We start from the raw sequence: 23132 nt of genomic DNA, 5'->3' as shown, positions 1-23132 counted from the left end.
GCGATCACGGTGTAAAAATATAAGGTAGTTTCACGACCATTGTATTCTATCAAAAAATCTGTGATCAAGATGTCATAGTTAAGGCATGTCACACAAGATGTCGCGTTGGTGCAAGATCCCAAGTAAAAAAGGATAGAAGATGTGGATAGATGTGGATAGAAAAGGATAGATGATGAATCTCTAAAGCACATCTATATATAATTATAATCCTAAATAATACAAATTTTTTAAAATAAAACTTTTAACATTGTGTATAAAAATATATATTACTGACAAAATATTTTTTTATTTTTTTATAACAAATTATTCTTAGTTAAATTTACAGAAAAAATAATTAATAATGTATTCCAGTCTTTATAGAAAATTAAGTTTTTTTAAGAAAATGAATATTTATAATTAAGTTCCGCAGGATAATAAAATTTTAATAAAATTTCTATATACGTATATATATACATATATATATTTCAAGTCCCTCAACACGTAGCCACCTAGCGGTTCAATGTGGAACAATGACAGGAAAATCACAAAAATTTGTTGCCGTGAAACCACCTTATATTCCTACACCGTGGTTGCGGTCAATTGTACCAATAGAACAGAAAAAGGTGTTCGAGTATTTGCATTTCCTGCGGATGATGTTTGTCGACAGCAATGGATACGTAATCTTCGCAGAAAGTCTTGGACACCAATCAAATCATCGCGCCTCTGTGAAGTAAGTTTATTCTCTTATATTTCCAATTTACGTAACTTTTTCTGTTTGTTTAGAATCATGGATCGTTTTTTTTAAGTGTAGTTTAGATTTGTCACCGTTTGAAATTACATAAATATGAATAACTGTAATCAATAAGGACATTTATCTTATAAGCAGTTTTTTTATTTCAGAAACATTTTGAAGAATCACAGTTTGCGACTGGTCGAGCAGATAATTGGCGAAAATTAAAACCAAACGCCATACCAACATTTTTCGATATACCCGATCCACCTGCAATGAATAAAAATGAAACAGATGATGTCCGATGTCCAAAGTACGACGTCCGATATCCAATAATAGAGCTTGTTTTCTAGAAATTCTAGCTAGAAATATTTTATCGTCTGGAAAACAAGCTCTCGTATGTCGGACATCGGACGCAGTGCGAATCCTTCATAAGATCACTTATCGTTCCATCCATGTATTCATACATTCATGGCATAAACTTACAAACACATTTATTAATAGGGAAATAAAATTAATAGATATATTTTAATAAAAAATAAATGTTTATTATACATACGATACTCACGTACATTATACTTATATTTATTATATTATACTTAAAACTTTATTATACTTATTATATTTATTATTAAGTGCAAGTTAATTCGGTGCCTTCTATCATGAAATTCAAAGTTTATTCACAAAAAGTCAAGTACAAGTTTAATGTTCGAAATAATTTCCATTATTTTCAATGACTTTGTTCCATCTATCGGGCAGCTGACGAATGCCTTCGCAGAAAAAACTTGGCTGTTTTTTCCACGATAAAGTCATCAAGGCTTTTTCGGACATCTTCGACTGTTTTAAAATGCGTATTAGCCAGGTGATGTTGGAACGACCCAAATAGATGATAATTGGACGGGGCTAGATCTGGCGAATAAGCTGCATGAGGGAGAATTTTCCAGCCCAATGTATAGATAACATCCTTCGTCCCCTTTGTGGCATGTGGTCGAGCGTTGTCGTGCTGCAAAATCACTTGCCTAATTCCATAGCCAATATACGGTCTCTTTTGCTCCAATGCGTTGCTCAAACGGATAAGTTGCTGTGGGTAATACTCTGCAGTAATAGTCTGGTCAGGATCCAGCAACTCATAGTATGCCACACCCTTTATATTCCATCAGATACACAGCAAAATGTTTTTGGCATGAATATTGGGCTTTGGGGTCGATGTCGACGGTTGACCGGGATTTACCCCCAATTTTCTGCGTTTAGGGTTATCATACAATATCTATTTTTCATCACCCGTGATGATTTTATGCAAAAAATCATCCTTTCTTTATAACTGAGTCAGCAAAGACATAGCTGTGTCAAATTTCCGCTCTTTGGTTTTCGAGCTGAGGTGGAATCCATCTACCCTCTTTATAAATTTTTCCGAGTTGACGTAGGCGCAAAGATATGCATTGGTGAGTAACTTCAAGTTATAATGCCAGCTCCTTTTGAGTTTGAGCAGAGTTTTCATTCAATAGTTGATTGAGTTGATCCTCGTCTTCAAACTTTTTTGATTGACCTAGACGGTCTCGATCCGAAAGATCAAAATCTCCATTTCGAAACTTCTGGTACCATTTTTTGCACGTTTTATACGTCACAGCGCCTTCACCCAGAGCGGAACAAATCATTTCCGTGGCTTCAGCAGCATTTTTTTCAATTAAAACATAAAAAAAATACAATACCTCAAATGTTGCTTTTCGGACGCCATTGTGTTCACTGCTGTTTTATGAGGTTATATCGCCTGCTTCGTCAAAGCATGTAGTATTTTGAAAACATAGGGGTGCACACTTGCAAACCGTAAAAAGGCGAAAAAATGTTTAATTTTAAAATGGATTTATAAGGCATTTAATGCAAAAGCACCGAATTAACTTGCACACCTAATACATTATATTTATTACTACTGTACATCACTTTCTATAAAACAATATCTGTTTTATTAATTGATGTCTTTTTCGTATAGGTTTTAAGATTTCTTATAAATAAAACTTAAAAATAGAGTGCAGTCTAATTTTAATAAATTTAAAACTTATTGTAATTACAAGTCTAATTTTATGTGGCACATCTAAACATCGACATTATCTACAAACATCTATATGTATATACTAATAGCGTTTTCGATTATACAGGATTTGAACGACCCAGGGTTGGTTAATGACGTCATTGCAACCTCTCCACCAATGAAAGACTTGCATTTATAGTAAAATAGTGATTGATCAACCCTAGATCGTTCAAACCCCGTTTATTCGAAAACGTTATAAATGTATACTATATGTATACTAAACCGTTAACTCGAGTCAAATCACGGACTAAGGAATAGAGGGACCGAGTCTAAAGTCCTAGTTTAGGCGAGAGGGGATGGTAATTCAAGCGTGCGGGGGGGACTGCTTTCCGCCATATTGATGTAGCGATTCTCACACAGAGATTCTGTGTCTGTGACATGGCCACACTCGTGTAGTGGTGCCACTAGACATAACGAGTGACAAGCGTAAAGAGGTTAGGCGGTTTTATTATTGTTGTACTATAAATTTTATAAAATACTTTAACTTTTATTACTCTGAGGCTCTGCATACAGTATACAAAATATTAGAAATAGCACTAAACATTTAATATTAAAAAGAGAAATTATTTTACATCTAACAAGAAAATAAAATATATTAATTAGTTCCAATTCTTATTTCTTAATTCATGCATTAATTTTTTCTATTTTTTATTTTTAAAATAAATAATTCCAATTTCTTATTTCTAATATTTAATAATTATTCCTATTTCTATTTCCTATTTTGTTTATTGTGCGCAGGATCTGACTTTTATTTCTCACACATACGCAAATAGTGAGTTCTATGTGTGGTGATTACTAAACGAATATGGCGCCCCCCCCCGCCGCAAACGTGCTCCCCCGGTACAGCTTGTGCTCCGTCTCTCTATTCCTTAGTCCGTGAGTCAAATAATGACCCCAAAATCTATGTACTAAATTCTCGCGCATGCGTAACGTTGATAAGACAGCAGTCATGTTTTAATTGGTTGATGTTATGTATGATATACATGACTACTATATCTGATTTTTATACGTGTACGTATCGGCTAGTTAGATTAGAGCACTAAAGATACAGGTACTCCCGTCTGCGCCATTTTTGATCCATTTTCCCACTCCTTGCCCTATCGCCTCTTTGTCGCTGAGGTAAGAAGATTATGATGATTAGGCACAGATGTCTATACTAGTACTAGATCGCTAACTTTAGGCTTTGACTTATGGAAAAACTGAGGCTGGCAGAATTTCCGGTTTCGGCCATGACACCCTACAACAAAATGGCCGCTTAACAACTGCTCAACAACTGCTCAACAACTGCTCAACAACTGCTCAACAACTGCTCAACAACTGCTCGGCATCTTTCAAGAATTTTTACAATGGCCGGTATTCATAATCCGTTCTTATATTCAAGATCGTCTTAAGCACAAACTTATATTCGCTCTCTTCGTCAGACACAATCTTTGTGTGACGAAGAGAGCGAATATAAGTCCGTGCTTAAAACAATTTTGAATATAAGAACGGACTATGAATACCGCCCAATATTATCAATTTGTATCACCACGCCGGGTATCACATGTGCATACGCACGTATAAATATACACATACACACGCTACAGATGTCTATACTAGTACTAGATCGCTAACTTCGTCAAAAGAGCTGAGGCCGGCAGGATTTCCGGTTTCGGCCATGACACCCTACAACAAAATGGCAACAATGCGTGTGTATGTGTATATCTGTACGTGCGTATGCACATGTGATACCCGGCGTGGTGATACAAATTGATAATATTGTAAAAATTCTTGAAAGATGCCGAGCAGTTGTTGAGCAGTTGTTAAGCAGTTGTTGAGCAGTTGTTGAGCGACCATTTTGTTGTAGGGTGTCATGGCCGAAACCGGAAATCCTGCCAGCCTCAGTTTTTCCATACGTCAAAGCCTAAAGTTAGCGATCTAGTATTAGTATAGACATCTATGACACACGCATTGTCGCCATTTTGTTGTAGGGTGTCATGGCCGAAACCGGAAATCCTGCCGGCCTCAGCTCTTTTGACGAAGTTAGCGATCTAGTACTAGTATAGGCTGCGTTCCGTAAAGCGCATATGCGCGCATCTGCGCTTTACGGAACGCAGCCATAGTTATCTGTGTGATTAGGTTATGTCTTCTAAGCTGCTCAAACTTTGTAGGGACTGAGAGGGCAAGGAGTGGGGAAATGGGTCCAAAATGGCGCAGACGAGAATACTCACTACACAGATATCCGTCATATTACTTTCCTATCAACGTTTTGCATGCGCGACCACCAGACTCAGTGAACTCAAGGACTGTGAAATTCACTGCTAGAATAAAAATGTGATAGAAAACAAAAACTTGACATAGTAATCTCAAAAAATAAAGAAAAATATTAGAAAATAATAAAACATTTGTTTAATAGTATGTCCTTGACCGAATTTAGAACATCAGAGAGTTTAAAAAATTGCTGCAACAATTTAATGCAAAAAAAACCAGAAAATTTTTTGCCCATAAAAAAATTTGGTTGTATAAATGTATGATGTACAGGTAATATTTTTCTTATGTTTTTTGTGGAATATTACATATTATCTTATGAACATAATTTCCTATACAACACGCATGTCTTAACGACGTCTGTAGATGTTTTTTTTATTACGTCTTTGAGACATTACTTAAAGATGATGTACAGATGTCTGACGAATCTTTTGTAAGACGTCACTATAAAAGGACTTATAAAGTCGTCTGCTATGGCAATTCTGGGAGAGATGCATAATCTACAATTTCATTCAGTTATGCCTAATTTAGACCGGTGGATGATACTACTTGTAGAGTGGATGTTTTGACCCAAATAATTTTTTTCAATTGATAAAAAAATCAGCCACAAGTAAAATCATCTCCTCCGGTCTAGACAGGGCATTAATTGTAGAGTTAAAAATATTCTATTTTAAAATAATTACTCAAGGAGCAAATGATCGTCATCTGATGTTTTTTATCATTATAATTAGTTATTATATAATATAATAACCAATTATGACGATCATTTGCTACTTGAATATAAAATCATTATATTAATAAAGCGTTTGTTAAGGACATCTTAAAATAAGTCTCACAGACGTCTTATAAGACAAATCAAGAGATATCTCAAAAATGTTTTTAAATCGTCAAAAATTGTTGCATAAGACGTCTCATAGACGTTTTAAATACGCCTCTTTGACAGTTTCGTAAGACGTCTGAGCGATTTTAAGATATCTATCAGACGAATATAAGACGACATAATGTTGTGTGGGTTGAGTAATGCCCCATACAACACGTATGTCTTAACAATGTTCTGTCTTTTTTATTACGTCTTTAAAACGTTATCTAAAGACGATATACAGACGTCTGACGAATCTTTAGTAAGACGTCACTAAAAGGCCTCATAAAGTCGTCTGCTATTCTGGGCAATTTTGGGAGAGATACATAACCAATAATTTTATTCAGTTATGCCTAATCTAGACCGGAGGATGATCCTACTTGTGGAGTGGATAGTTTGACCCAAATATTTTTTTAATTTATAAAAAATGAGCCACAAGTAAAATCATCCTCCAGTCTAGACAGGGCATTAATTGTAGAGTGCTTGAATAAGATATTGTAAAACAAAGGGCTTCAAGAAATCTAAGTTGATGAGGCGCTGGACTGTCAGATAATAATAATAAGATAATATAAAATAATTTAAAACTATAGTTTATATTCTACAATAATAATTTTTTAACCTATATATGTCTATTATGCTTTGTTTGACGTTTTTAGATTAGATCAGTGATACGATATTGCCCACCGCGGTCCCGGCTCCGCTGTCTCACACAAGCGCTACGTCACGTATTCGTGTGCGCTTGGTTGTTCAACCAATGGAAGAGAGAGATCATCTTCCTTCCACCGAGCCGACGCAACAGACGATAAATGCTAATAGTAAGAAGCAAACGTTTCTGATTCAGAAATTCTAAAACAAGTAGCTGGAATATTAGAGATCCCGTGTTTGAGACCTGCTTTATGCAACTTTCTTTTCTTTTTTCCGCATTTGTTTCTAAAATAGTAAATCATCAGAATAATATTTTTTTGCCCAGAAAAATAATATTTTCTATTCATTAATAATATTCGCATATGTTAAACTAACAATTTTAGAAACGCGCCCGTTATTATTATTATTTTCTTATTATTCTCGCAATTAAAAAATAATCTGTTTATACTTATCAAATTCTTTGATAGTATTTATCATTACTTGTTAATAATCATCAAATTTTGCCAATATTAATCAAGTCGTATCAAATTTTGCTACAATTATTTGTAAATATTAACCAAATTATTTTGTCATTATTAAATTATTAAATGTATTTAGTTTGTTTGTTCAATATGTTTAGTTGAAACTATGTCACCAAAGTTCTTAGTAATTTTTGCAAGTTTAGATTATTATAACCAATCCTTTTTTTCAGTGTGGCCTATTCTTCAAACAAAATGCTAAACACATTTTATACCTTAAAAAGTTTTGTGAATATCTCGGGCGTAAAAATTAGTGGCACAGTTTTCTACATGAATTGCGTGTTGACCAGCATTATACTAATATTATGTTTCATTATGGTCACCGCGGGTCAATATTTCAATGACTCTATTAATTGCATTTTTTATAAAGACTTGCCAAAGGATGTTATCAACACGTACTCTTTAGTAGGCGGTACGTACACGAGTTTTCCGGCAGACAAAAAGGAAATGTCAGAAACTTTTCTCGACGATACAAAAACGCGCTCGGACAACGTGAAAAAACACACGTATTACTAGTGGGTTTGTTTCGTGCTGTTTTTGCAGGTATTTAATTGGTCGTATTTTAATTCGTCGGTATATATTAACTCGACATTTTGTTTGCAGGCGATCTGCTTCATCACGCCGTACTGACTTTGGAAAAGCTGGGAGGGTGGCAAGATTCGTACCCTTATGATGGATCTCGACATCGGCTTCTGCTCCAATATTCAGAAAAACAAAAAAAAAAAACAGCTAATCGACTACCTGAACTTGCGCAACTACAACACCTGGGCTTACAAATACTGCCTATGCCAGGTCCTCGCGCTGCTGAATGTAATCGGTGAGTAGCACTTCCCTTCCTCTCTTCGCTCTCCACCGAGTGCTATGTCAATGTTTGAGTTTTTTCGATCAACAAGTTCGAGTGTATATGTAATTATTGGAGTGACTCTTGCTAATATGCAATAGTTTAAAATAAATAATTAAAAGCTTACATCCACAATAAAATGGGGACGCAACCCAAGAAAGATTAACTTGGATTGCTACAGAGAAAACCTGAAAGCCGAGCTACGAAAAGCCCCATTTAGATTCAACATCAAGGAAGACCTCGGAACAGCGGCAGGATTCTTGAGGGCCACCATCGTCGAAGCCTACGAGAACAACTGCCCAGCAAAACCGAAGAATCACTCGATTAAAGTTCCCTAGTGGAACAAAGAGCTATCAAAGCTCAAATCAGAGGTGAGAAAAAAATTCTACAGAGCAAGAAGAACAGGCTCTGCAAAACCACTGTGAATTGTTTAGAAGCTCCTAACGAAAATATAGTTGAGCGATAGTAATCGCCAAGCGCAAAAGCTGGAGAGATTTCTGTGAAAGCATAGAGAGTATCCCTGAAGCCTCCAGGCTAAACTCTGTACTGAATTCTCAGTACAGAAAACCGCTCCCAACTGGGATGTCTGTATATCCAAAAGAGGGATATACAGAAAACATGAACGAGACACTGAAACTCTTGATGGAAATCCACTTTCCGAAGTTTCAGGAAACAACAGACCATTTAACAGCCCATACCAGGTCAGGACCCAGGGACACCAATAAATCCAGGGAATCGTGACTGGCGGCTGAGGTGGTGTATTCGAAGGGAGTTGAGTGGGCCGTTAAAACCTTTGACCCATACAAAGCTCCCGAACCTGCTTTGCGACGCCTCCGATTGGATGCCGCGAGGCTACTTCGCCCACGGACAGGTGATCGCAATAAGCGCGTGTGCGTTAGAAAGCGTGTGTGGGCCTATTCTTCAAACAAAATGCTAAACACATTTTATTCCTTAAAAAGTTTTGTGAATATCTCGGGCGTAAAAATTAGTGGCACAGTTTTCCACATGAATTGCGTGTTGACCAGCATTATACTAATATTATGTTTCATTATGGTCACCGCGGGTCAATATTTCAATGACTCTATTAATTGCATTTTTTATAAAGACTTGCCAAAGGATGTTATCAACACGTACTCTTTAGTAGGCGGTACGTACACGAGTTTTCCGGCAGACAAAAAGGAAATGTCAGAAACTTTTCTCGACGATACAAAAACGCGCTCGGACAACGTGAAAAAACACACGTATTACTAGTGGGTTTGTTTCGTGCTGTTTTTGCAGGTATTTAATTGGTCGTATTTTGATTCGTCGGTATATATTAACTCGACATTTTGTTTGCAGGCGATCTGCTTCATCACGCCGTACTGACTTTGGAAAAGCTGGGAGGGTGGCAAGATTCGTACCCTTATGATGGATCTCGACATCGGCTTCTGCTCCAATATTCAGAAAAACAAAAAAAAAAAACAGCTAATCGACTACCTGAACTTGCGCAACTACAACACCTGGGCTTACAAATACTGCCTATGCCAGGTCCTCGCGCTGCTGAATGTAATCGGTGAGTAGCACTTCCCTTCCTCTCTTCGCTCTCCACCGAGTGCTATGTCAATGTTTGAGTTTTTTCGATCAACAAGTTCGAGTGTATATGTAATTATTGGAGTGACTCTTGCTAATATGCAATAGTTTAAAATAAATAATTAAAAGCTTACATCCACAATAAAATGGGGACGCAACCCAAGAAAGATTAACTTGGATTGCTACAGAGAAAACCTGAAAGCCGAGCTACGAAAAGCCCCATTTAGATTCAACACCAAGGAAGACCTCGGAACAGCGGCAGGATTCTTGAGGGCCACCATCGTCGAAGCCTACGAGAACAACTGCCCAGCAAAACCGAAGAATCACTCGATTAAAGTTCCCTAGTGGAACAAAGAGCTATCAAAGCTCAAATCAGAGGTGAGAAAAAAATTCTACAGAGCAAGAAGAACAGGCTCTGCAAAACCACTGTGAATTGTTTAGAAGCTCCCAACGAAAATATAGTTGAGCGATAGTAATCGCCAAGCGCAAAAGCTGGAGAGATTTCTGTGAAAGCATAGAGAGTATCCCTGAAGCCTCCAGGCTAAACTCTGTACTGAATTCTCAGTACAGAAAACCGCTCCCAACTGGGATGTCTGTATATCCAAAAGAGGGATATACAGAAAACATGAACGAGACACTGAAACTCTTGATGGAAATCCACTTTCCGAAGTTTCAGGAAACAACAGACCATTTAACAGCCCATACCAGGTCAGGACCCAGGGACACCAATAAATCCAGGGAATCGTGACTGGCGGCTGAGGTGGTGTATTCGAAGGGAGTTGAGTGGGCCGTTAAAACCTTTGACCCATACAAAGCTCCCGAACCTGCTTTGCGACGCCTCCGATTGGATGCCGCGAGGCTACTTCGCCCACGGACAGGTGATCGCAATAAGCGCGTGTGCGTTAGAAAGCGTGTGTGGGCCTATTCTTCAAACAAAATGCTAAACACATTTTATTCCTTAAAAAGTTTTGTGAATATCTCGGGCGTAAAAATTAGTGGCACAGTTTTTCACATGAATTGCGTGTTAACCAGCATTATACTAATATTATGTTTCATTATGGTCACCGCGGGTCAATATTTCATTGACTCTATTAATTGCATTTTTTCCAAAGACTTTCCAAAAGATGTTATCAATACGTACTCTTTAGTAGGCGGTACGTACACGAGTTTTCCGGCAGACAAAAAGGAAATGTCAGAAACTTTTCTCGACGATTCAAAAACGCGCTCGGACAACGTGAAAAAACACACGTATTACTAGTAGGTTTGTTTCGTGCTGTTTTTGCAGGTAATTAATTGGCCGTATTTTGATTCGTCGGTATATATTAACTCGACATTTTGTTTGCAGGCGATCTGCTTCATCACGCCGTACTGGCTTTGGAAGAGCTGGGAGGGTGGCAAGATTCGTACCCTTATGATGGATCTCGACATCGGCTTCTGCTCCAATATTCAGTAAGACAAAAAGAAAAAACAGCTAATCGACTACCTGAACTTGCGCAACTACAACACCTGGGCTTACAAATACTGCTTATGCCAGGTCCTCGCGCTGGAGAATGTAATTGGTGAGTAGCACTTCCCTTCCTCTCTTCGCTCTCCACCGAGTGCTATGTCAATGTTTGAGTTTTTTCGATCAACCAGTTCGAGTGTATATGTAATTATTGGAGTGACTCTTGCTAATATGCAATAGTTTAAAATAAATAATTAAAAGCTTACATCCACAATAAAATGGGGACGCAATCCAAGAAAGATTAACTTGGATTGCTACAGAGAAAACCTGAAAGCCGAGCTACGAAAAGCCCCATTTAGATTCAACACCAAGGAAGACCTGGAAACAGCGGCAGGATTCCTGAGGGCCACCATCGTCGAAGCCTACGACAACAACTGCCCTGCAAAGCCGAAAAATCACTCGATTAAAGTTCCCTGGTGGAACAAAGAGCTATCAAAGCTCAAATCAGAGGTGAGAAGGAAATTCTACAGAGCAAGAAGAACAGGCTCTGCAACACACTGGGAATTGTTTAGAAGCTCCCAACGAAAATATAGCTGAGCGATAGTAATCGCCAAGCGCAAAAGCTGGAGAGATTTCTGTGAAAGCATAGAGAGTATCCCTGAAGCCTCCAGGCTAAACTCTGTACTGAATTCTCAGTACAGAGAACCGCTCCCAACTGGGATGTCTGTATATCCAAAAGAGGGATATACAGAAAACATGAACGAGACACTGAAACTCTTGATGGAAATCCACTTTCCGGAGTTTCAGGAAACAACAGACCATTTAACAGCCCATACCAGGTCAGGACCCAGGGACACCAATAAACCCAGGGAATCGTGACTGGCGGCTGAGGTGGTGTATTCAAAGGGAGTTGAGTGGGCCGTTAAAACCTTTGACCCATACAAAGCTCCCGGACCTGCTTTGCGACGCCTCCGATTGGATGCCGCGAGGCTATTTCGCCCACGGACAGGTGATCAAGAGGGTGGTGCGCAACAGGTCCAAACTTTACAACAGGTTAACAAACTTTCTCTAATATTATAAATATGTATATAATTGATTACTTATTTTTTTAGGTACAATGCATCTAATAAATAAAGGAAATATTAAAATAAAAAATAGAAATTTTATTTTTACAAAAAAATGGGAAATTTTTTTAATTTTATTAATTCCCCTTATATTAATTTCATTATACATGCTTACAATGTGTTTCAGGTAAGTTCACTTTATATATGTATATAATTTTTTAAGTATTTTTAATTATTGTAATATTAATTGTAATATTAAATAACATACTAATTTTTAATCATTTTAATTGCAGATGTTTTTATGACATTTGCCATAACAAAAGGATAAATACCGATGTACAGACATCCTTGCCGGATGTTGTCCGATGTACATCGGACATTGACATGGACATTGGACACATGGACATTGGACACATGGACATTGGACACATGGACATTGGACACATGGACCTTGAACAAATAATTGTAGATTAAGAACGTGCAATTGATATGATATTGTTAAGATTATGCGGTCGCCGACCGGCCCGAGTCCAAATAATTTACCGCCCCCGACCGTACGTACAAATCTCTATCAGGGGCCGCAGCATCCAGGCCCTGATAGACTCTGGGTCCGAGGTATCGTTAATGAGCACCGATTCGCCGATTCATATATATATGCCAACGGACACCGCGTTATATGCGTATGTTATTGAGTGGACCGTCAAAACTTTTGACCCATACAAAGCTCCCGGACCTGATAGGATTTACCCCAGCCTACTACAAGAAAGGCTGAACCCTAGGCCCCCTGACAAAAGTGTTCAGGGCAAGCATTGCATCGTTCGGTGCTGCACCAAGATGCGAGACACATTCTATAATTTAAAAAATCTTGTAAAGAACTCGAGCGTTCAAATTGACAACACTGTCTTTCGTATGAATTGCAGTCTTACCGTGATTATACTGACAGCATTTTCTGTTATTATCACCACTGGTCAATATGTTGGTAACCCGATTAATTTTTCATTCAACAAAGCTGACCTGTCCGAAGACGTCGTAAATACGTACTGTTAGGTAGACAGTATGTATACGATCACCACGGCGTACCGGAAGAGAGAAGGCTCCGAAGTGCCTTTCCTTGGCATCGACAATTCGAAAGCGTATTCCGACAGCGAGAAAAAGCAGTATGGATACTACTGTTACGTCCTACATCCTACACGGTTCTTCTTTGCGCAACTTTCTCACGATCAGTCGGTAAAACTCAAAGAGATCCCCAATGGAAATTTGTCCGTTACATATCTTATCAAAAGGAAAAAAAAAGAATATATATATATATATATACAGGGTGACCCATTTTAATCTATCACCCCAAATATTTCCGTTTCCTTGCATTTTACAAGAAAATGTTTCAGACAAATGTTGTATGGTTTCAAGGGGGCCATAAAATGATTTCATTGGTTTTACCTTGAATAGTCGCGTTATGAGGTTTAAAAGTTACGATACTGCCGGCATTAGCGTTATCCGAGATAGTCTGCGAGCGGATAGTCTGCCATATCACAAACCTTCTTAAAAAAACTTTCTACGTATTGAGAAAAATGCTATGGTATCAAGAGAAATTAATGTGACCTCTAAAAATGTTTAGTCACACAAAAGGACTCGACTAGTAGTTTGAAAAAATATTCCTTAAGTCAAACCACGTCTGATTTCTCTTGATACCATAGCATTTTTCTCAATACGTAGAAAGTTTTTTTAAGAAGGTCTGTGATATAGCAGACTATCCGCTCGCAGACTATCTCGGATAACGCTAATGCCGGCAGTATCGTAACTTTTAAACCTCATAACGCGACAAATACTTAATGGACAATAACTTTATTACAGTGTTTTGGAAAGCTGTCAAAATAAGCTATAAGAATATGTAATGAAAAATGGAGGTTTCAATTTAAGAAATTAAAGGTGACTTTTGTGTAACCTTTAAACGACTATCCAAGGTCAAACCAATGAAATCATTTTATGGCCCCCTTGAAACCATACAACATTTGTCTGAAACATTTTCTTGTAAAATGCAAGGAAACGAAAATATTTGGGGTGATAGATTAAAATGGGTCACCCTGTATATATATATATATATATATATACATATATATATATATATATACAGGGTGTCCCGTAAAGACCGTAACAACGCTTAAGGGTATATTTCTGAGATAAAAAATTTTAATACCAAAATACTGAGGGTGTAATGAATTTTGAATTAGAAGCCTTTAAAGTTAGCAAATAAGATAGCCTGAAATTTGCGCGCTCAGGTGTGTACAACGTACAGTGATAAAAGCGAAATTGACTATCGCTCTCCTGTTGTCAGTATTAATATTTGGAAAATAAATTTGCTAATACATATTAACATAAATATTGTTTAGGCAATAAATATTTTGTTGAAAATATTATAAAGAAAAAAATATTATGATACACAAAACGCAAGCTGTCAAAAATTACATTTCTTTGACATTTCTTTTTATCTTACAGATATTTGTACAGAATATTGTGATATGTTACTCATTATTTGTACAAAATATTGTGATATGTTACTCATTTATGGTAAAATGAAGAAAAAGTGCTACGTAATGTAGAAGAAAATCCTACAATGAGTATTCGTGAAATTAGTCGTCAAGTTGGAATGTCAAAAACAATGGTTCATAAAATATTAAAAGAAAATGAAATGCATGCGTTTTATGTTAATATGTATTAGCAAATTTATTTTCCAAATATTAATACTGACAACAGGGGAGCGATAGTCAATTTCGCTTTTATCACTGTACGTTGTACACACCTGAGCGCGCAAATTTCAGGCTATCTTATTCGCTAACTTTAAATGCTTCTAATTCAAAAACCATTACACCCTCAGTATTTTGGTATTAAGATTTTTTGCTCAGAATTATCTCAGAAATATACCCCTAAGCGTAGTTACGGTCCATACGGGACACCCTGTATACAGGGTTTACCAAAAGTGTGGAAACCCCTAAATAACTTTTGTAAAAATAAAAATATCAAAAAACGGTAAAATACGTATTTTGATTTATCAAAAAAGCTACCTTTTAACATGGATACCGATCATCCCTCTTTTCCAGGTACGGAGGGGTAAAAGGGGGTTAAAAATTTTTAATTGGACTAAGGGTCGAGTGGAGGCTCATTTGAAATGTCTTTTGATAACAAACACACTTCTAAAATTTCAAGTCGTTACAACATCCCCATTCAAAATGGCGGCCGCTCAAATGCCGAAATTTCATGCACTTAGCGTTATCCAGGATCAACTGTGTGGAAGTGGCATGAATCTGATTCCTTTTGTGTGTGTGTGTGTGTGTGATTGTGCGTGTGCGTGTGCGTGTGTGTGGGTGGGTGGGTGTTCGTGCGTGCGTGCGTGTGTGCATATGTGCATGTGTGTCACAGCAGAGATAAGGACCCCGCGGTTCGTCATTCCCGCTGTATTTTATGACTCTAAACCCTCTCTGCTCTGTGTGCGTGTGTGTGTGTGTGTGTGTGTGTGTGTGTGCGTGCGCGCGCGTGCGCATGTGCGTGCGTGTGCATACAGTGGTCCAGTTAGATTGCACCAGACGATTGAAGATCCTTGGCAATGGCGTGTCACCTTGTCGTGGTGCCAAGGCTCCCCTGAGTCGATGATCTCCCTTTCCGGATCGGGACTATGTCCCAGGATGGATTGGGGTGAAGCAACAGGGATCCAAGAGCACGCCTTAAGAGAAGGAAGAACTCCGAATATAAAATCCCCGGGCAGGACGGGCTCGTCAGCCATGGTAGGCAACCGTCCTAGTGGAAGGAAAACTACGACGAAAAACCTAGAGAAGACAATTCTGTAAAATATTACACTTGATGAAAATAAGGACGACAAGAAAGACACCATTATCGCCTCAGGGGCTTCGGAATAAGTTTATTTGGGACATTTTTTAGTACAATGCTTATTTTTCGAAATATTTAGTTGTCTCAAGTTAAATGGGACACCCTGTATATCACGTACGAGTAGTCGCTGCTCGCGCGTACCGCGACTCTTGTCGCGCGACCAAACTTTTCGTTGCCGTGCGACATTTATCGCTAGTGTAACGTCCTCCAGCCGTCATATTTAAATTTTTTCTTTCTCGAACTCTCTAGAATTTTCCATCTCCCGAACGTTCTCGAACTTTCCAGTATATTCCATCTCGGGACGTTCTCGAACCGTCTAGAACTTTCCACCTCGGCTTTCTAGAATGTTCTCGAACCTTCTAGAAAGTCCTGTCTCAGAAGCACGTACGAGACATACCTTAGAACCTTTGAACGTGCTCGGCAACCGAGACACGCATAGGGACCTGCCATAAAACCCTCGAACGTGTTCGGTCCCCGGAGCACGTAAGGGACCTACCATAAAATAATTTTAGTGAGAACGGTGGGAACACCGTCTACCAACGATTCACAAATATACGCGCAACGCGCAAAAGTACAAGTACAGTAAGTACAAAGCACATGTATATGTAATTACTGCAGTGACTCTTGCTAATATGCAGTAGTTTAAAATAAATAATTTAAAGCTTACATCCACAATAAAATGGGGACGCAACCCAAGAAAGGTTAACTTGGATTGCTACAGAAAAAACCTGAAAGCCGAGCTACGAAAAGCTCCATTTAGATTCAACACCAAGGAAGACCTCGAAACAGCGGCAGGATTCCTGAGGGCCACCATCGTCGAAGCCTACGAGAACAACTGCCCAGCAAAGCCGAAGAATCACTTGATTAAAGTTCCCTAGTGGAACAAAGAGCTATCAAAGCTCAAATCAGAGATGAGAAGGAAATTCTACAGAGCAAGAAGAACAGGTTCTGCAACACACTGGGAATTGTTTAGAAGCTCCCAACAAAAATAAAGCTGAGCGATAATAATCGCCAAGCGCAAAAGCTGGAGAGATTTCTGTGAAAGCATAGAGAGTATCCCTGAAGCCTCCAGGCTAAACTCTGTACTGAATTCTCAGTACAGAGAACCGCTCCCAACTGGGATGTCTGTATATCCAAAAGAGGGATATACAGAAAACATGAACGAGACACTGAAACTCTTGATGGAAATCCACTTTCCGAAGTTTCAGGAAACAACAGACCATTTAACAGCCCATACCAGGTCAGGACCCAGGGACACCAATAAATCCAGGGAATCGTGACTGGCGGCTGAGGTGGTGTATTCGAAGGGAGTTGAGTGGGCCGTTAAAACCTTTGACCCATACAAAGCTCCCGAACCTGCTTTGCGACGCCTCCGATTGGATGCCGCGAGGCTACTTCGCCCACGGACAGGTGATCGCAATAAGCGCGTGTGCGTTAGAAAGCGTGTGTGGGCCTATTCTTCAAACAAAATGCTAAACACATTTTATTCCTTAAAAAGTTTTGTGAATATCTCGGGCGTAAAAATTAGTGGCACAGTTTTCCACATGAATTGCGTGTTAACCAGCATTATACTAATATTATGTTTCATTATGGTCACCGCGGGTCAATATTTCATTGACTCTATTAATTGCATTTTTTACAAAGACTTACCAAAAGATGTTACCAATACGTACTCTTTAGTAGGCGGTACGTACACGAGTTTTCCGGCAGACAAAAAGGAAATGTCAGAAACTTTTCTCGACGATTCAAAAACGCGCTCGGACAACGTGAAAAAACACACGTATTACTAGTGGGTTTGTTTCGTGCTGTTTTTGCAGGTAATTAATTGGCCGTATTTTGATTCGTCGGTATATATTAACTCGACATTTTGTTTGCAGGCGATCTGCTTCATCACGCCGTACTGGCTTTGGAAGAGCTGGGAGGGTGGCAAGATTCGTACCCTTATGATGGATCTCGACATCGGCTTCTGCTCCAATATTCAGTAAGACAAAAAGAAAAAACAGCTAATCGACTACCTGAACTTGCGCAACTACAACACCTGGGCTTACAAATACTGCTTATGCCAGGTCCTCGCGCTGGAGAATGTAATTGGTGAGTAGCACTTCCCTTCCTCTCTTCGCTCTCCATCGAGTGCTATGTCAATGTTTGAGTTTTTTCGATCAACAAGTTCGAGTGTATATGTAATTATTGGAGTGACTCTTGCTAATATGCAATAGTTTAAAATAAATAATTAAAAGCTTACATCCACAATAAAATGGGGACGCAACCCAAGAAAGATTAACTTGGATTGCTACAGAGAAAACCTGAAAGCCGAGCTACGAAAAGCCCCATTTAGATTCAACACCAAGGAAGACCTGGAAACAGCGGCAGGATTCCTGAGGGCCACCATCGTCGAAGCCTACGACAACAACTGCCCAGCAAAGCCGAAGAATCACTCGATTAAAGTTCCCTGGTGGAACAAAGAGCTATCAAAGCTCAAATCAGAGGTGAGAAGGAAATTCTACAGAGCAAGAAGAACAGGCTCTGCAACACACTGGGAATTGTTTAGAAGCTCCCAACGAAAATATAGCTGAGCGATAGTAATCGCCAAGCGCAAAAGCTGGAGAGATTTCTGTGAAAGCATAGAGAGTATCCCTGAAGCCTCCAGGCTAAACTCTGTACTGAATTCTCAGTACAGAGAACCGCTCCCAACTGGGATGTCTGTATATCCAAAAGAGGGATATACAGAAAACATGAACGAGACACTGAAACTCTTGATGGAAATCCACTTTCCGGAGTTTCAGGAAACAACAGACCATTTAACAGCCCATACCAGGTCAGGACCCAGGGACACCAATAAACCCAGGGAATCGTGACTGGCGGCTGAGGTGGTGTATTCAAAGGGAGTTGAGTGGGCCGTTAAAACCTTTGACCCATACAAAGCTCCCGGACCTGCTTTGCGACGCCTCCGATTGGATGCCGCGAGGCTACTTCGCCCACGGACAGGTGATCGCAATAAGCGCGTGTGCGTTAGAAAGCGTGTGTGGGCCTATTCTTCAAACAAAATGCTAAACACATTTTATTCCTTAAAAAGTTTTGTGAATATCTCGGGCGTAAAAATTAGTGGCACAGTTTTTCACATGAATTGCGTGTTAACCAGCATTATACTAATATTATGTTTCATTATGGTCACCGCGGGTCAATATTTCATTGACTCTATTAATTGCATTTTTTACAAAGACTTACCAAAAGATGTTATCAATACGTACTCTTTAGTAGGCGGTACGTACACGAGTTTTCCGGCAGACAAAAAGGAAATGTCAGAAACTTTTCTCGACGATTCAAAAACGCGCTCGGACAACGTGAAAAAACACACGTATTACTAGTGGGTTTGTTTCGTGCTGTTTTTGCAGGTAATTAATTGGCCGTATTTTGATTCGTCGGTATATATTAACTCGACATTTTGTTTGCAGGCGATCTGCTTCATCACGCCGTACTGGCTTTGGAAGAGCTGGGAGGGTGGCAAGATTCGTACCCTTATGATGGATCTCGACATCGGCTTCTGCTCCAATATTCAGTAAGACAAAAAGAAAAAACAGCTAATCGACTACCTGAACTTGCGCAACTACAACACCTGGGCTTACAAATACTGCTTATGCCAGGTCCTCGCGCTGGAGAATGTAATTGGTGAGTAGCACTTCCCTTCCTCTCTTCGCTCTCCACCGAGTGCTATGTCAATGTTTGAGTTTTTTCGATCAACAAGTTCGAGTGTATATGTAATTATTGGAGTGACTCTTGCTAATATGCAATAGTTTAAAATAAATAATTAAAAGCTTACATCCACAATAAAATGGGGACGCAACCCAAGAAAGATTAACTTGGATTGCTACAGAGAAAACCTGAAAGCCGAGCTACGAAAAGCCCCATTTAGATTCAACACCAAGGAAGACCTGGAAACAGCGGCAGGATTCCTGAGGGCCACCATCGTCGAAGCCTACGACAACAACTGCCCTGCAAAGCCGAAGAATCACTCGATTAAAGTTCCCTGGTGGAACAAAGAGCTATCAAAGCTCAAATCAGAGGTGAGAAGGAAATTCTACAGAGCAAGAAGAACAGGCTCTGCAACACACTGGGAATTGTTTAGAAGCTCCCAACGAAAATATAGCTGAGCGATAGTAATCGCCAAGCGCAAAAGCTGGAGAGATTTCTGTGAAAGCATAGAGAGTATCTCTGAAGCCTCCAGGCTAAACAGAATTCTCAGTACAGAGAACCGCTCCCAACTGGGATGTCTTAAGCATTCACCGTCCCTCTATTCCTTAGTCCGTGCTAGAGACCCTTAAAAAAGAAACTCGCCAACTCGTCACGTGACTGTTAGTGGACTCTGATTGGCTGGTGTATGGATCGCACATTTGTGCCCCGTGTGCACCATAAAGCTACACTGAACTACAATGGGTGTTTACGATAATTCAAGTTCGAGTTAGTTTCACTAGGACCGACAATGAGATATACATAACCATCTAGAACCTTTATGATTCATGACAACTCAACGCTGTCTTGTATTGCTTGAGTTAAATTCATTGAATTTGTTGAGTTTAATAAATATAATTATATACATATATATATAATTATATCTATTAAAGAGGTATACCAACATACATACCAACATTATTTGTTTCTTTCATAGACTGATTTGCAGTTAACATTTTTTTATTACAATAAAATTTGCTCTATAAACTCAACAAATTCAATTAATTTAACTCAAGCAATACAAGACAGCGTTGAGTTGTCATAAATCATAAAGATTCTAGATGGTTATGTCTATCTCATTTTTCGGTCCTAGTGAAACTAACTCGAACTTGAATTATCGTAAACACCCACTATGAATACCGGCCATAGTGTAGTTCAGTGTAGCTTTATGGTGCACACGGGGCACAAATGTGCGATCCATACACCAGCCAATCAGAGTCCACTAACAGTCACGTGACGAGTTGGCGAGTCTCTTTTTCATTGAGTAAAAAGAAACAGGAGGGAGCATATACTAGCCAGGACTAGGTAAATCCGCGGACGGATGTACGTCATGGCAGCCATCTTGAGCGACCACTTTTTGAAAGTGAGAGGGAATGCTCGAGCATAGCGGCAAGCGGCATACCGTACGCCGTACGCATTAATATGCAGTGTATAGTCTTTTATGCAACAGTGTATGAAAATAAACGATCAAAATGGTATACTGTAGAGCTTGTGGCATAACAGCAGCAGCTCGAAATCATGGAATAACGTTTCATCGGTTAGTATTATCAACAATAATGAGATTTTTATTTTGGAGATTATAATCATATGTATAGTATTGTGAAATTGTAGATTCACAATAATTACTAAATAATTTTCACTCACAAACAGGTTTCCGAAAAATCCGGATCAAAGAAATGCATGGATAAATTTTTGTAAGAACGAAGGATTTAATATAAATTTAGATTTTAGATTTTAACATTGCTCTTATGGAAATACTGCACGAGTGCAATCCCAATGAAAAACGCCATTAAAATTTGGTATTATTATTGCATATTATAGTTATTTTCTTTTAATTGTACATTATTTCCTAATTAAACATAACAAGTCATTCAATATTGGCGCCCTTGAGCGGCCATCTTGAGCGACCACTTTATATAGTCACTTCCGTCCGCACTTTTACGACCAAACGCTCCCTCCTGTTTCTTTTTACTCAATGCTCTTTTTAGGGTCTCTAAGGTTACCTCATGCGCAAAGAGGGACGAGCGGCAAGAGGGGCAAATGCAGAGAGGGACGAGTGGCAAGAGGGGCGAGCGGCAATGATGATCTCATCGGCAAACAGAAGCTATCTCAGACAGCTACTGTTTATCGATGAGATCATCATGCTCTCCTTTTCCTTCATTGCCCCTCGCCATCAAGCTGTTTTTATCTCCCCCCTTACTTCATCGTCCCTCGCCTTCAACCGGTTTTACTGAGGTAACCTTCTCTCTATAGATCTTGGTTGCCGCAAAAAGAAAAGAAAGCGATCGTGTCGTGTGCCCGTGTGAATTTTTCGTAGCAGATTTACAAAGGTAAGATTTGTTTAGATTTTTCTTTGCTTTCTGGTGAGCACGGAAGTACCGTCTCGTCTCGAAAAAATGTAATTAATTTTACTATTGACAAAATACGAAAATTATTTACAGGAAACAAAAGTGAATTATTCATGTTGATTCGGTTGTGCTTTTGTATTTGAATCATATTTGTATAACAATTATGAAAAAATTTATTGATAACTTCTGCCACAAACCTCTCTTTTACGGACGACGTTCGCGCTCTTGCCGAAGAAGGCGGTGTCACGGAATTGTGGCGGCACGTTCAGTTTTAGTAGCGTCTTGATGAAGAGTTCGCCCTTCGTGGACTTCACGCCACACTTGTTCACCGCGCGGCAGAAGTACTCGTCAGCGTTTTCGCCGAACACGTCGTGGATGATAAGATTGTGAGTGTCGCCCTCGGAATAAATGTTGTAGCGACTGCCGCTCACGATTTCACGGGCGCCTTTGAACCACGTGATGGTTGGTCTCGGCGTGCCGATGATCTTGCACTGGAAGTGTGCATTGTGATTCTGGACGCAATTCACCTAATAAAATAAATAGAAAGAGTTGATTGCTTTGTCTTGGATCTAAAAAACAAGAAAAAAAACGATAGATATTGAAAAAATGTTTAATTTCCATATTTTATCTTGAAATTATGTAAAAAAATTCTTTTAAAAAAGTAGTAAAAATAAGATTCTCTGAAAAAATCAATTTTTTACCACATTTTAAACAACTTTTAATATTTTTTTCTGATATTTCTCGGATATTTTTTGGAAATCAATTATATCAATTGCTAGACACAAACCTTGTTGAGAGGTTGAATGATCTCCGGAGGCTTCGCCACCTGCGGATCAACGATCTTCACGGAAGTCGAGGTCTTCAATTCCGGACTGAGCCCAGCTGAGTTCTGCGTGAACACTCGGAACTCGTACTGCCTGCCCTCGATCAGATTGCTGATATTGATCTGCGTCGGCAGATACTAGCGTTTACGCGCTGCCAGGCCTGACTGCCGACCTCACGTTTGTCGATCCAGTAACCCAAGATCTTGACGCCGCCGTTTATTTCCGGTTTCTCTCACGAGAGATTAACAAAGTCGCCGCCAACCTCGGTGACTTTGGGCGTGCCCGGCGGTCCTGGCGGATCGAACGGCGCCTTTGTCCTGATCAGATTGGCACCCTCGAACGACAGATCTATGCCGTTGTCGTTGGCCGCCAT

General features: G+C 39.2%; 2 protein-coding genes across 3 annotated transcripts in view; one reads left to right on the top strand and one right to left on the bottom strand.

Annotated features, from left to right (window-relative positions):
- LOC136997176 (uncharacterized) overlaps positions 1 to 9417 on the top strand; it is a 15402-nt gene extending 5985 nt beyond the window's left edge. Inside the window, exons 1-4 of one of the 2 annotated variants that reach the window (XM_067347625.1) lie at positions 6535 to 6716; positions 7668 to 7881; positions 8087 to 8276; positions 8569 to 9417. In XM_067347625.1, the coding sequence (XP_067203726.1) occupies positions 6656 to 6716; positions 7668 to 7881; positions 8087 to 8243 (432 nt within the window). In that variant the 5' untranslated portion in view covers positions 6535 to 6655 and the 3' untranslated portion in view covers positions 8244 to 8276; positions 8569 to 9417. Of the gene's footprint in view, positions 1 to 6534; positions 6717 to 7667; positions 7882 to 8086 lie in introns of those variants that run through there. The other variant, XM_067347624.1, reaches the window with a different exon arrangement.
- The window catches only part of LOC136997248 (myosin-binding protein H-like), a 24330-nt gene extending 1198 nt beyond the window's left edge, over positions 1 to 23132 (bottom strand). The window contains exons 1-3 of the mRNA XM_067347770.1: positions 23022 to 23132; positions 22723 to 22896; positions 22133 to 22462 (exon numbers count right to left, since the gene is read on the bottom strand). Of these exons, the coding sequence (XP_067203871.1) occupies positions 22133 to 22462; positions 22723 to 22896; positions 23022 to 23132 (615 nt within the window). The remainder of the gene's footprint in view (positions 1 to 22132; positions 22463 to 22722; positions 22897 to 23021) is intronic.

Source organism: Linepithema humile, chromosome 1 (assembly GCF_040581485.1).
Source record: "Linepithema humile isolate Giens D197 chromosome 1, Lhum_UNIL_v1.0, whole genome shotgun sequence".
NCBI classification, from domain to species: domain Eukaryota; kingdom Metazoa; phylum Arthropoda; class Insecta; order Hymenoptera; family Formicidae; genus Linepithema; species Linepithema humile.
This window is presented reverse-complemented; position numbering and strand designations above follow the sequence as displayed.